At 42.5% G+C, this 11756-nt stretch overlaps 1 protein-coding gene across 5 annotated transcripts; it reads right to left on the reverse strand.

Annotated features, from left to right (window-relative positions):
• Nucleotides 1–1289: 1289 nt before the first annotated feature.
• On the reverse strand, nucleotides 1290–10738 carry LOC147420548 (patatin-2-Kuras 1-like). Of its 5 annotated transcripts, none has more exons than XR_015186996.1 (4): nucleotides 10579–10735; nucleotides 10278–10416; nucleotides 2189–2443; nucleotides 1290–1753 (listed from the first exon to the last, which is right to left on the reverse strand). XR_015186996.1 is itself a non-coding variant. In XM_086504764.1 (4 exons), exons 1-4 carry the CDS (start codon nucleotides 10615–10617, stop codon nucleotides 1750–1752), a joined length of 369 nt encoding a protein of 122 aa, XP_086360890.1. In that variant the 5' UTR covers nucleotides 10618–10738; the 3' UTR covers nucleotides 1290–1749. The 5 variants fall into 5 exon arrangements, 3 of the variants coding, with proteins under 3 accessions (XP_086360890.1, XP_086360891.1, XP_086360892.1); XM_086504764.1 differs by having other exon boundaries at nucleotides 2189–2350; nucleotides 10554–10738; XR_015186997.1 differs by lacking the exons at nucleotides 10278–10416; nucleotides 10579–10735 and adding an exon at nucleotides 9564–9772.
• Nucleotides 10739–11756: the final 1018 nt, after the last annotated feature.

Below are 11756 nucleotides of genomic sequence, written 5' to 3' on the forward strand. Positions count from 1 at the left end.
GTGTAGGTGTTGTTTTTCTTAAAAAAACCTTCGCACAAGGTGTATGCGTGTGTTTTTTTTTTTTTTTAATGCAAGTTACTATTATATTGTGAGCAAAAGATTACAATACCACAAGTAGTTCTCATAGTCATAGTTAAACAATCTAGCTTGATTATACAAGTGACTAGCACTTGAAGTCTATACCTTGAGTGGGTCTCTGAAGGTCAATGGATTGTTTAGTTTTGCTATGTTTCCCACCCTTCTCCTCCACGTTCCCCTCTAGAAGAGTGATTCTATTTGCTCTTCTTACGTTTGCTATTCTTCCTTGCAGGTGTTGGAGTCATTGTCAAGGTTTCTTGGAAAGATGGTTTTAGATTCCTCCACTTGTGAGACCTTGGTCGGTTGAATGTGGATTTTATCCACCAAATCCTAATATTTGGAGGTGCCATTTTCGATTGAGATCTTGGCATGGTATCAGACCAAGATTATCCCACGAATTAGTTCTCCAATGCCTTTTGTCATTGTGACCTTTTAGCAAAGTTGTGCATTAACAAAATTCTACCTTTCCAAAAGTTTTACCTAGGGTGGAGAAATCAACCTCATGAAGCAACAAGGCTATCCATGTTGCACCTATATCGTTTTGGCACTTTAAAAACTGTGGTTTGTTAGTGTCAAATAGTTCCAGTCATCTGCCAAAATGATACAATTACACACATTAACTTGCCGTAATTTTATTTCTTTTAATGCAATGAACACAATAGTTTAGTGCTTCTCTGCATCCCTTGTAGTTGTTGAGACAAAAAATTTGGCGCAACAACAAATTTAGCCAAGGAAACAACAAATTTGGCACAACAAGCTTCTGCATGGGCCACAAAGTTGAGAATTCCGAGACCTCCTTGATTCCCCGGCCAAGCAACTGATTCCCAATATAGATATAGAAACCTTAGATAAACTTTATCTCAATGTATCCTGAGACTTCTGGATCAACTGCTTTGTGTTTTATACAAAGTTTCCTAGTCTCAAGTGCACTCAATGGCTTGATCAGGAATTTACATTCATGTGATGTCATTGGAATGGCTGTAGAAGAAGAATACCCAGACACAAAACATGTTGGGGCGTTGTTCAAACATCTGACATTGAAGCCCATGTGCACCAAGGCTACTCCTATGTGCCACATGTATTCTGGTTTTCGACATGTCTAAAGCTACGCGCATGATGTATATTAAGATTAGGCATTCTCAACTGTTGAGCATGCTTTGAAAGTAAGTCAAAGCACAACACAGTATAGCTGACAACCCTCCTATCCAAGGAACAAAAAATAAGTACCAAGATTGTATAAATATGCAGCATCATCAACATGCAAGGTTAAGTACTCATTTCTTTGATTTACACTCTTTGACCTCAAAATTTAAACTAATCAACTAAATTGAAGCTGGTGGCAGCATAATCTGGTTATGCACTCTCTCAACGCAGTGCACATACCCTCGGATTGAGAGGCATTGCGCTGACAAGCCCTTGGAGTAGGAATCAAGCATTGGGCACCCCTCTTAAAGTGAAGAATTTTTTCCGGACAATAAATTTGACTGGGGATTAGATAAGGTCAAGGAGTGGCACGAGCCACTCTTTCTTGCCTTTCAAATTCTGATACTAGTTTTTCTCCAAAACTTCATCAATATCAGGGGCAGGTATGTCTTGTGCTGGGATAAAAGCCAGCTCTACCAATTCCATCACATGTACAGATTGAGTCCCTGGCTTCTTTTGTTGTTGCAATCACCTGTAAAAATATCAACCTCCAGAGTTAGCCCTCTACAAACACACTCCATCAAGAAGCATACACACAAAGATTCAAAGTGGCCCATCTTTACTTTTGTTATCTCATTTAACTTAGTGGCACATAAATTTTCTTGCAAGCCTTACAACTGCCTAGTTCTAACAGAAAGTCCGATCAATAGAACCAAAGCATTGTTCCCAAAAGATGCAGCAAGCCATATGCATTGCACAATACAGGTGCTTGAATTGGACAAGACTATGGATTTGACACTTTCTTTCAGAGATGTGTGTCATTGAATGAAAATGGCAGATGATAAAATGCAGCTTTGTCACTCCTTCAGCTTGTTTCACAGACTGATACTTCAAAAGACAACCCTTTCAAAGATAAAAAAAGTTCACCTCCAGACCAGATCAGCCATTTCCGAGCATATTTCAGTACCTGTGAAGCTGTGACTTTGTCTGGAGTAGAAGAGGCGGCTGACTTTCATTGCCCTTTGATGCAGATAACAGCAGCATATGATTTCCCATTCTCCTTATGCTGTAGCATGTGAGGGTCTTGCCAGGGCGCACGCAAGAAGTGCACCATAGCCAAGTGCAGAGTCTGCATAGGGTACCCAAAAGAGAGAAACACCCACAAAAGCAAGTACCCAGACTGACTTTGAGCTGTCACCTTTAACTGCTCTTAAACAAGTTGCTAGCATATGGAATTTTCAAAAAGAAATCAGCAGATTAAGGGAACCCTTATAAATCCAATGGAATGCCCAAATTCAAACAGAGACCTTGTGCCATGTGATCACTGTGTTGAAAGAGTAACTCAAGACTAAGCCGACCCTTTAAACTAAACCCCTTGCTTGACTATACAAGATAGCGCATTAAAGAAATTCAAGGGCTCACATGATCAATACCATTGAGCTTTAAACCCTAGCATGCCAAGCATACGCATCAGCTTTCGCCTGTAACCAGCTACACAAAAACTGTTGTGATATTTCCACCCAAACAAATGCTCTCTTGAGCCTCCATCTGAACATGAATGGAAGGAGCATATGACTACACATATCCTAAGTAATTCTTCTGTTGCTAAATTGGCTTTATCTTACAGAAAAATAATTCTAAATGAATTATTGGATTTATAAGTGAGAGGGTTTTCTCGCTTGGAACACCAAGGAAAAATAATTCTAAATGAATTATTGGAATTTTAAGTGAGAGGGCTTTTCTCACTGGAGACATCCGAGTACAGAGTATTCCTAGTGCGTCATTCAAAGTAATGACGGGAGCACTGAGAACGGGAATATCTGTAAGACCACCAGGAACGGGTACTTCTGATGCGTCACATCGGATGGGTGACAAGGAGCATCGAAAAGAAGTATCCGACCATCCAGGAACAGACATCTCTGATGCGTCATAGGATGGGTCACATAGAGCATCGTGAAGGAGATTGTACCGTAAGCTCGGTAGGAAAAGACTAGGTGATGGGTATTCCTGATGCGTCACAAGGTGGGTGACGGGTGCCTCGGAAAGGGAATATCCATAGTCGGGAGGAAATTCTGAACTGTGTTAGAATTGTGCACAAGGAAAAAGCAAGCACTTGAATGAAGATGGGTTCAGAGGAAACTTTGAGGAAAAACGGATGCTTTTTGAGAAAGCGGAATTGCTTTTTGGGTGTCTGCATTGCAACTGTGCATGTGATTGCATCCAGGGACGCCTAGGAAGTGCTGTGAAAGCATTGTTTTTAACTTATAAGGTTTTATTGAGTTTTTGGGCAGGTTCAAACTATTTTTAAAATACGTTGGCCGTCCACTTAATAAGTGGGCAGCCATCTGATAAATAAGGCAACAGATCTTCCAGCGTTTTCTTTCTCTTTTTTTATGGCAGAACAGTGAAAAAAAAAAATGAAAAAAAATTTGAAAAAAAAAAAACGGGCCGCGATCTCTACGCGAGCAGCTATTCGTGCCCGTGGCTAGGAGCTATAAAAGTATCACATGCCCTCACTCAGAGGGGAGGACCAATCTTTGCAAGGAGGAGATGCTGCTGCAGATTTCAGTCGTAAAGAAGACGTTGCCGGTGATGCCCATGGCTGCCCCAAGTGTACCAGATGTCGCCAAGACCCAGTGCGCGAGTTCCCTCGCGAAGAAGTGCCTACGAAGCGTGTTTCCATCGCGACAAGTTGCTGTTTTTCTCTGTTTTCAGCCCATAAACGTCGTAGACGGGGCTGATTTCCGAGAAGGAACCCGAGAACACACCTCTTTTGTGTGTAGGATTGGAAGAGAGGATTTTCTATGTAAAGATCTCTTTCGGGGAATTGCTTTTCGAGAACGGAGTTGCGTTTCGAGCGTCGAGACTTTGAAGGTAACGATTTTCATGTTATGAACTCTGAGTATTTGTTTGCAGGTGTACTTCCTCTTAGTGAGGGAGTAGGAGCAGAGGAAGGTATGAGCCTCTGCAAGAGAAAAGCGCTCTAAGGAACTAGAGCCAGATCAGCCCAGGGGTTTCGTACCCGAGTTTGGGAAGTAGATCCACGGATCGAAGAGAGGTAGTCTCTCAAGTTGCGATCCGGAAGTTGGGATTCCCAAGTAAGGACTTCGTGTCCGGGAAAGCAGAGTTGTTCTCCCGGAAGAGGACTCTGGAAAGAGAGTTGAAAAAGAGTTGCAGGGATGCCATGCCCTGAGTCTGGAAGGTGAGATCCAGAGGCGAGAACCTTGATTCTCGAGGAATTGTAATAAGGAACGGAAGTTCCTTGGAATAGGGTTTTGCCCTAGGAATCGGAAGCTGAGGCTTCCGGGAACCATCAAGTCTTATTCTGGAACGAACGTGGTAATACGTTCGGTTCAAGTGCTTGTATAGACTTCTCCTCAGTAATAAAGATACTATTACGGGGGGAGACCAGCCCATCTTCTGGTCCCCAGTACTGTGTCGATCTTCTCACTCTCTATCTCTCTCTCTATTTATTTCTCTCTATATCCTCTGGCTTCAGTAATAAGTGATAAATCCTATTTATCCGAATGTATTTTATATTGTTATGCGCTCCCGTTTGTGACAGTGGTATCAGAGCATGGTCTCCTCTCTTTCTCTGTAAAGAGGACGACTCTGGGAAGATACGGGAAGAAGCCATGACAAGCCAAGAGAGAAGTAAGCAGGCGGAACACTAAGTCCTGCAAGGAAAAACTCGCAAAGTTGGAAAAAAAAACATCTCTCTGCAATAAGTCGACACAAGACTTGGGATTCTCTGAGAAGACGACAAGAGGATGATGCTCAAGAACCTAGAGAATCCATGGAGCAGAATGCTCAAAATCCTTCAGAATCCAGAAAATATCCATGAACGTCAATCCAAAACTACAGCCATGAAATCCCGTCATTCCAGGAAGGATATGAAGGTCTCTAGACCTAGGAACACTTCCAGTCAAGTTTGATACTTTTGACGGAAGGGAAGATACCCCGGAAGCTACCGCTTTGATTCGACAAGTTTGAAGTTGCCTTTGCAAACGGCAATTTCTGAAAAAGCGTCGAAGATGAGGCATGTGATTAAACACCTCAAGGAGATTGCAAGTACTTGGTGGTATACCAAAGCTCTGCAAGGAACTTACAACAAGACTTGGATTCAATTCAAGGGTGAATTTTTCGACAAATTTTTTTCCTCTACACTTTGAGGAAGGCATCCAAGAAGATTGGGATGGGTTTGCCCAATAGGAACACGAGTGAGTCAAAGCAAGTAGTGGTTCACTCTTGCCAAGGTAGCTCCACTCTCGATCCTCTCTGAGGAAGGAAAGATGAAGAAATTCAACAAAGGACTTTTGTCCGAATTTTGTAGACGCATCTGCAAAATACTTTGCAACAGATGGTAGAGTCAGCAATAAAAGCTGAAAGTGTACACCTTAGTGTACATAGAATCCAATCCCCGTAGTGGGACGGGAATCATTGAACACAGAAAGTTTGGAGTAAGGGAATTCAATCTAACTCCTGAGTTCTTGAATAGAAGACCCTCGAACTTTAAGTGAGAGGGCAGGTTTTCAATCAAAGTTACATCTTTGAGGAAATCATAAAGTGCATTGTGCTTGTTTGCTCTTTTGCACAAGATATGGTTATGTCTAAACGGGACTATCACTCTCGAGTGTTTATGAGAGCAGGATCAAAGTGAAACATTGTTTTCTGAGATGAATTGGTTTGCTTAACTAGCCGGAAGGTCAACTATTGATTTGGTATCCGGTAATTCTTGAACAGATTATCTGCTACTACGGGTAGGAAATTATGAAGGAACTATTCTGAGCTTTCCAACAAAGAAAAGCTTTCATTAAGCTTGAATAATCTTTAAGCCCACACCCCCTACCCGGTAAGGGAAGATATGGTAGTGCTTTTCGCACAAGTGAATGAACACTCTCTTTACAAGGGAAGGAATCAGCGACGACTACGGCATGTGCTCGAGGAATCCAAGAATTATTGATGAGCGAGTTTTGCTCTAAGATCGAGCCAAGGGATCATCAAGTTGAGCGTCTTTGCTCTAAGGATCTTACGAAGGGAAGGAAATTTTCCAAGTTCACCGAAACTCTAACACAGCTTGAGAATTATGTACACTTTTGAGTACATGGATAACACACGAAGATGCAGACCTATGCCAAGGAACTGGACGAGAGTTTGTTATACTCTCTTGAGCGCCTTTTTGCGCGCAAGGATATTCCGACACTATTTGAGATGTGTTCGGTAGAAGGAATTTGAGTTTCTCTACGGAGAAGAGGTTTTCTGATGGTCGTTGATCATTGAGTACGCTATGTGCTTTTACCGTTACAGTAGCAACATTTGGTTGCGGTATATGTTTCTCCATGAGCAGGTCAAGTAGCATTTACACGATGCTGGAAGAGGTTTTCTGACGGTCGTTGATCATTGAGTACGCTATGTGCTTTTACCGTTACAGTAGCAACATTTGGTTGCGGTATATGTTTCTCCATGAGCAGGTCAAGTAGCATTTACACGATGCTGGAATAAATTCAAACTATTATGTTCGTAAGAATATAGTTCGCCAACCGTTTCAAAATGGTAAGAATTACATATGGGAGAACATCCCTGAGAATCAAAGACGGTTCGCTCTATTGTGAACCGGGTTTGAACGTACGTTCACAAAATGCTATGGCTAGAATCCTATCTGCCTGAGATTTTGCAAGTTGTCATTGATGCTTGCAAGGTGAATCATTTTTTATGATTTTGCAAGAAAGAGACGCTAATGGGCGTCGGGAAAACACTATTAGTGGTAATAACTCGCAGGAGAATAAGATTGGAAGGAAGTGACGCCCTGCACAAAGAATCTTCGGATTGGAACCGTCCGCCTACGTTGAGCGACGGCCCGAAACAAGAACCTTCTTTAAAGTGATCGCAAACTTTGTTTGTGAAAGAAAGACATCGAGCTTAATGCTCTATGACTTGAGCATTCCCTATGTGGGAGGACACAAGAGGTTTAATACCCTCTGGACTAACAGCGCAGGATTATGCACAAGGACAGATACCTAGATTGATTTCTAGGAGGATTATTCTTCTCGAGGTTGAGAAGGCAAAAGTGAGTTAACAGATTCTCGGATGAGGAAACTTTCGATTTGTTGGAAAGACACGAATGACGAGTTCTTACATGGTTCGTAAGTTGAATGAATGGTGAAGGATATCCTCGAGGTACTAGAGGAAGGACATGAACTGGTAAGGTAAGTATTGAATTATTGAATCTTTCTTTAATTTAATTTTTAAGTTCTCTTTTGAGAAAGGACTAGCTCAACTCACCATTGAGCAAGATTTAGAATCTTTCCGGTTTCTCCCCGACAGTTCAGTTGGACCTCTATAGTTGAGGACAACTGTTTATAAGTGAGAGGGATGTTGCTAAATTGGCTTTATCTTACAGAAAAATAATTCTAAATGAATTATTGGATTTATAAGTGAGAGGGTTTTTTCGCTTGGAACACCAAGGAAAAATAATTCTAAATGAATTATTGGAATTTTAAGTGAGAGAGCTTTTCTCACTGGAGACATCCGAGTACAGAGTATTCCTAGTGCGTCATTCAAAGTAATGACGGGAGCACTGAGAACGGGAATATCTGTAAGACCACCAAGAATGTGATGCGTCACATCGGATGGGTGACAGGGAGCATCGAAAAGAAGTATCCGACCATCTGGGAACGGACATCTCTGATGCGTCATAAGATGGGTGACATAGAGCATCGTGAAGGAGATTGTACCGTAAGTTCGGTAGGAAAGGACTAGGTGATGGGTATTCCTGATGCGTCACAAGGTGGGTGACGGATGCATCGGAAAGGGAATATCCATAGTCGGGAGGAAATTCCGAACTGTGTTAGAATTGTGCACAAGGAAAAAGCAAGCACTTGAATGAAGATGGGTTCAGAGGAAACTTTGAGGAAAAACGGATGCTTTTTGAGAAAGCAGAATTGCTTTTCGGGAAAGCAAATTCGTTCCCGCGAGGAAGTCTATGTCTGCATTGCAACTGTGCATGTGATTGCATCCAGGGACGCCTGGAAAGTGCTGTGATAGCATTGTTTTTAACTTATAAGGTTTTATTGAGTTTTTGGGCAAGTTCAAACTATTTTTAAAATACGTTGGCCGTCCACTTAATAAGTGGGCAGCCATCTGATAAATAAGGCAACAGATCTTCCAGCGTTTTCTTTCTCTTTTTTTATGGCAGAACAGTGAAAAAAAAAAATGAAAAAAAATTTGAAAAAAAAAAAACGGGCCGCGATCTCTACGCGAGCAGCTATTCGTGCCCGTGGCTAGGAGCTATAAAAGCATCACATGCCCTCACTCAGAGGGGAGGACCAATCTTTGCAAGGAGGAGATGCTACTGCAGATTTCAGCCGTAAAGAAGACGTTGCCGGTGATGCCCATGGTTGCCCCAAGTGTACCAGATGTCGCCAAGACCCAGTGCGCGAGTTCCCTCGCGAAGAAGTGCCTACGAAGCATGTTTCCATCGCGACAAGTTGCTGTTTTTCTCTGTTTTCAGCCCATAAACGTCGCAGACGGGGCTGATTTATGAGAAGGAACCCGGGAACACACCTCTTTTGTGTGTGGGATTGGAAGAGAGGATTTTCTATGTAAAGATCTCTTCCAGGGAATTGCTTTTCGAGAGCGGAGTTGCGTTTCGAGCGTCGAGACTTTGAAGGTAACGATTTTCATGTTATGAACTCTGAGTATTTGTTTGCAGGTGTACTTCCTCTTAGTGAGGGAGTAGGAGCAGAGGAAGGTATGAGCCTCTGCAAGAGAAAAGCGCTATGAGGAACTAGAGCCAGATCAGCCCAGGGGTTTCGTACCCGAGTTTGGGAAGTAGATCCACGGATCGGAGAGAGGTAGTCTCTCAAGTTGCGATCCGGAAGTTGGGATTCCCAAGTAAGGACTTCGTGTCCGGGAAAGCAAAGTTGTTCTGCGAGAAGAGGACTCTGGAAAGAGAGTTGGAAAAGAGTTGCAGGGATGCCATGCCTCGACTCTGGAAGGTGAGATCCAGAGGCGAGAACCTTGATTCTCGAGGAATTGTAATAAGGAACGGAAGTTCCTTGGAATAGAGTTTTGCCCTAGGAATCGGAAACTGAGGCTTCCGGGAACCATCAAGTCTTATTCTAGAACGAACGTGGTAATACGTTCGGTTCAAGTGCTTGTATAGACTTCTCCTCAGTAATAAAGATACTATTACAGGGGGGGACCAGCCCATCTTCTGGTCATAGATCTGTCCCACGGGATTTGAACTCAAGGCGTTCTAGTGAAAAAGGGAACTGACACACACAGAGAGATGCTTGAACATCGTGCATGCGTTCTTGTGATGAGTATGTATGTGTGTATACCTGGAGCTGCTGCTCAAAGAAGAGCAAGATAGTGGCAGGGATAACCCCACGGATGCCCCCACCATCGATGCTGAGGATGCACGTCATCTTCCTCCTTGCGGCCTTTGCCACCTCCATAGCTGCAACAGAGAGAGAGAGAGAGAGAGAGAGAGAGAGAGAGAGAGAGAGAGGGAGGGGGAGGATTCAGAAGGAGGCAGCAGCTGATGTATTGGGGGGGGGGGGGGGGGGGGGGGGGGGCTTAGAACTAGTCTGTACAAGATTAACTGGTTGACATTCGAGATTGAGGTTGGTCGGTTTGCACAATAGGGAGGCAATCAGATGTGATGAGTCTATGTACAAAGATACTACCCCACAATAAGATCTTTGTGTCTAAGGAGCTATATAAGAAAAAGACCCAAGCAACTCTCATATGTGAACTCCATGATCCTAGACTATGGTCCAAAACCCTCATCAAAAAGACAGTGGAAATACCCTCTAATTTCATCATTCATAGTATATAAGGCATTCATATATATAGTACTCCTCTCTTTGCATACATACATACATAGACTGTATGTATGTATGCAATACATACACACATACCAAAAGCATGCGTACAATAAACATGTAACATACATGTTTGTCAATTTGAACAACAAAACAACAGATAAAATATAAACAATATGATAAAGAGATAGACTGAGAGAGAGAGACGGCAAGAGAGATAGAGAGAACCTTGAACCACGCAGCCTCCTTCCAGCTCCACGCAAGTAGAAGTGTGTGTTTGTATGTGTGTGTGTGTGGGCTATGCGGGGGTACCACCAATGGGGAAGCACCAATTTAGTAAATCCCCCTTCCGGCTCCCTTTGCCAATCTGAGAAACAAAACAACAGATAAAATATAGACAATATGAGTGAGTGAGTGAGAGAGAGAGAGAGAGAGAGAGAGAGAGTTCTGTTGTTGCCACATTGGTGGTGCCCCAATGTGGTTGACACACACACACACACATACTCTTGCTGCGGGGGAGAGAGAGAACCTTGAACCACGTAGCCTTCTCTCTCTCTCTCTCTTGCATGCAGGCGACCGGGGCATAGAGCTGCCCTCTCTCCCCTCTCTCTTGCACCCAGTCGTAGGATGCAGAGAGCTCTCTCTCCCTCCCTCTCTCTCACCCAGGTGCCAAAATCTCTCTCTCTCTCTCTCTCTCTCCTCATTTACATGCATGCAAATGAAATACCTCCTAAGGTACCAGCTCATTAAATGAGCAGCCCTTCACCAAAATTTTCCCAGCGCTCCAATTCATTTTTTTTTAAGGGCATAGAGGTTAATTTAAATCCAATTTAAAAAAATATATATGTTAAAGTGTTAAAATGGAAGGGAAATGAGGTGGCATAAGGGAGGTTGCGGCATGTGGCATCCCCAGCTCTTTCATTTTAACATATATATAGATATAGATATAGATAGATATAGAAGCCGACAAGTAAGACATGCAAGTCCATTTGCTTCTTGCATAAGAATCTATCTATTTAGTTTCTTATCTATTTTTGGCACATTTACTCCTGTCAATATGAGAGAGATTGAGAGAGAGAGAGAGAGAGAGAGTTCTGTTGTGTTATTGGTTTCAATAGATTTATTGGTTATTTTAGGAGTGTTATTGGTTTCAAATTATTATACAATGGAAATATTATTCAACTTACCCATCATGTGAACAATTATCAAATAGTGTTGGCTACATATTCCAAATTCTATACTATTTTAACTAGGAATGAGAAGTACAACATGGCACTTCTCACCCCTCATTCAGATGCCATGTGGAACGAGAGACTCTCTCTCATCATTTATGACCGGTCAGGGGCTGGTATGTCTTGTACATGACAATTACACTCGCATTGATTTTATAAGCACACCATATCGGTGATTTTGTGAGCACACCACATCTGACATATGTATTGACCACAACAATGCCAATAGAGTCTAGACCACCTTTTCCTAATAGCCTTTGACTAACAATTTCATGATATATTTATTTACCCTTGTCAATTGCTCCTTCAATGAGGAAACATGTCTTCAAGAGCATGCAAGCATATGTTACTACATTTGAAGTGGGGCCTTGGCAATGCACCTGTTGAAAACAATCCAAAAAGTTAACTCGCCCCTTGCTTTGCATCCTTTGAAAAAGTTCAAAGCATTCTCAATTTGCCCATCACCTTGCATTCT

The sequence above is a fragment of the Adiantum capillus-veneris genome, chromosome 28 (genome assembly GCF_014529385.1).
Source record: "Adiantum capillus-veneris isolate H3 chromosome 28, ASM1452938v2, whole genome shotgun sequence".
Lineage (NCBI taxonomy): Eukaryota > Viridiplantae > Streptophyta > Polypodiopsida > Polypodiales > Pteridaceae > Adiantum > Adiantum capillus-veneris.

What these genes read in the sequence shown, in the direction of transcription:
- LOC147420548 (XM_086504764.1), bottom strand. Translation starts at nt 10,617, where the DNA reads ATGCAAGAGAGAGAGAGAGAGAAGGCTACGTGGTTCAAGGTTCTCTCT. An exon ending in CTCTCTCCCCCGCAGCAAGA is followed by an intron (nt 10,417 to 10,553) that starts GTATGTGTGTGT and finishes TTTGTTTCTCAG; the next exon opens with ATTGGCAAAGGGAGCCGGAA. An exon ending in AGGAGGCTGCGTGGTTCAAG is followed by an intron (nt 2,351 to 10,277) that starts GTTCTCTCTATC and finishes TACCCTATGCAG; the next exon opens with ACTCTGCACTTGGCTATGGT.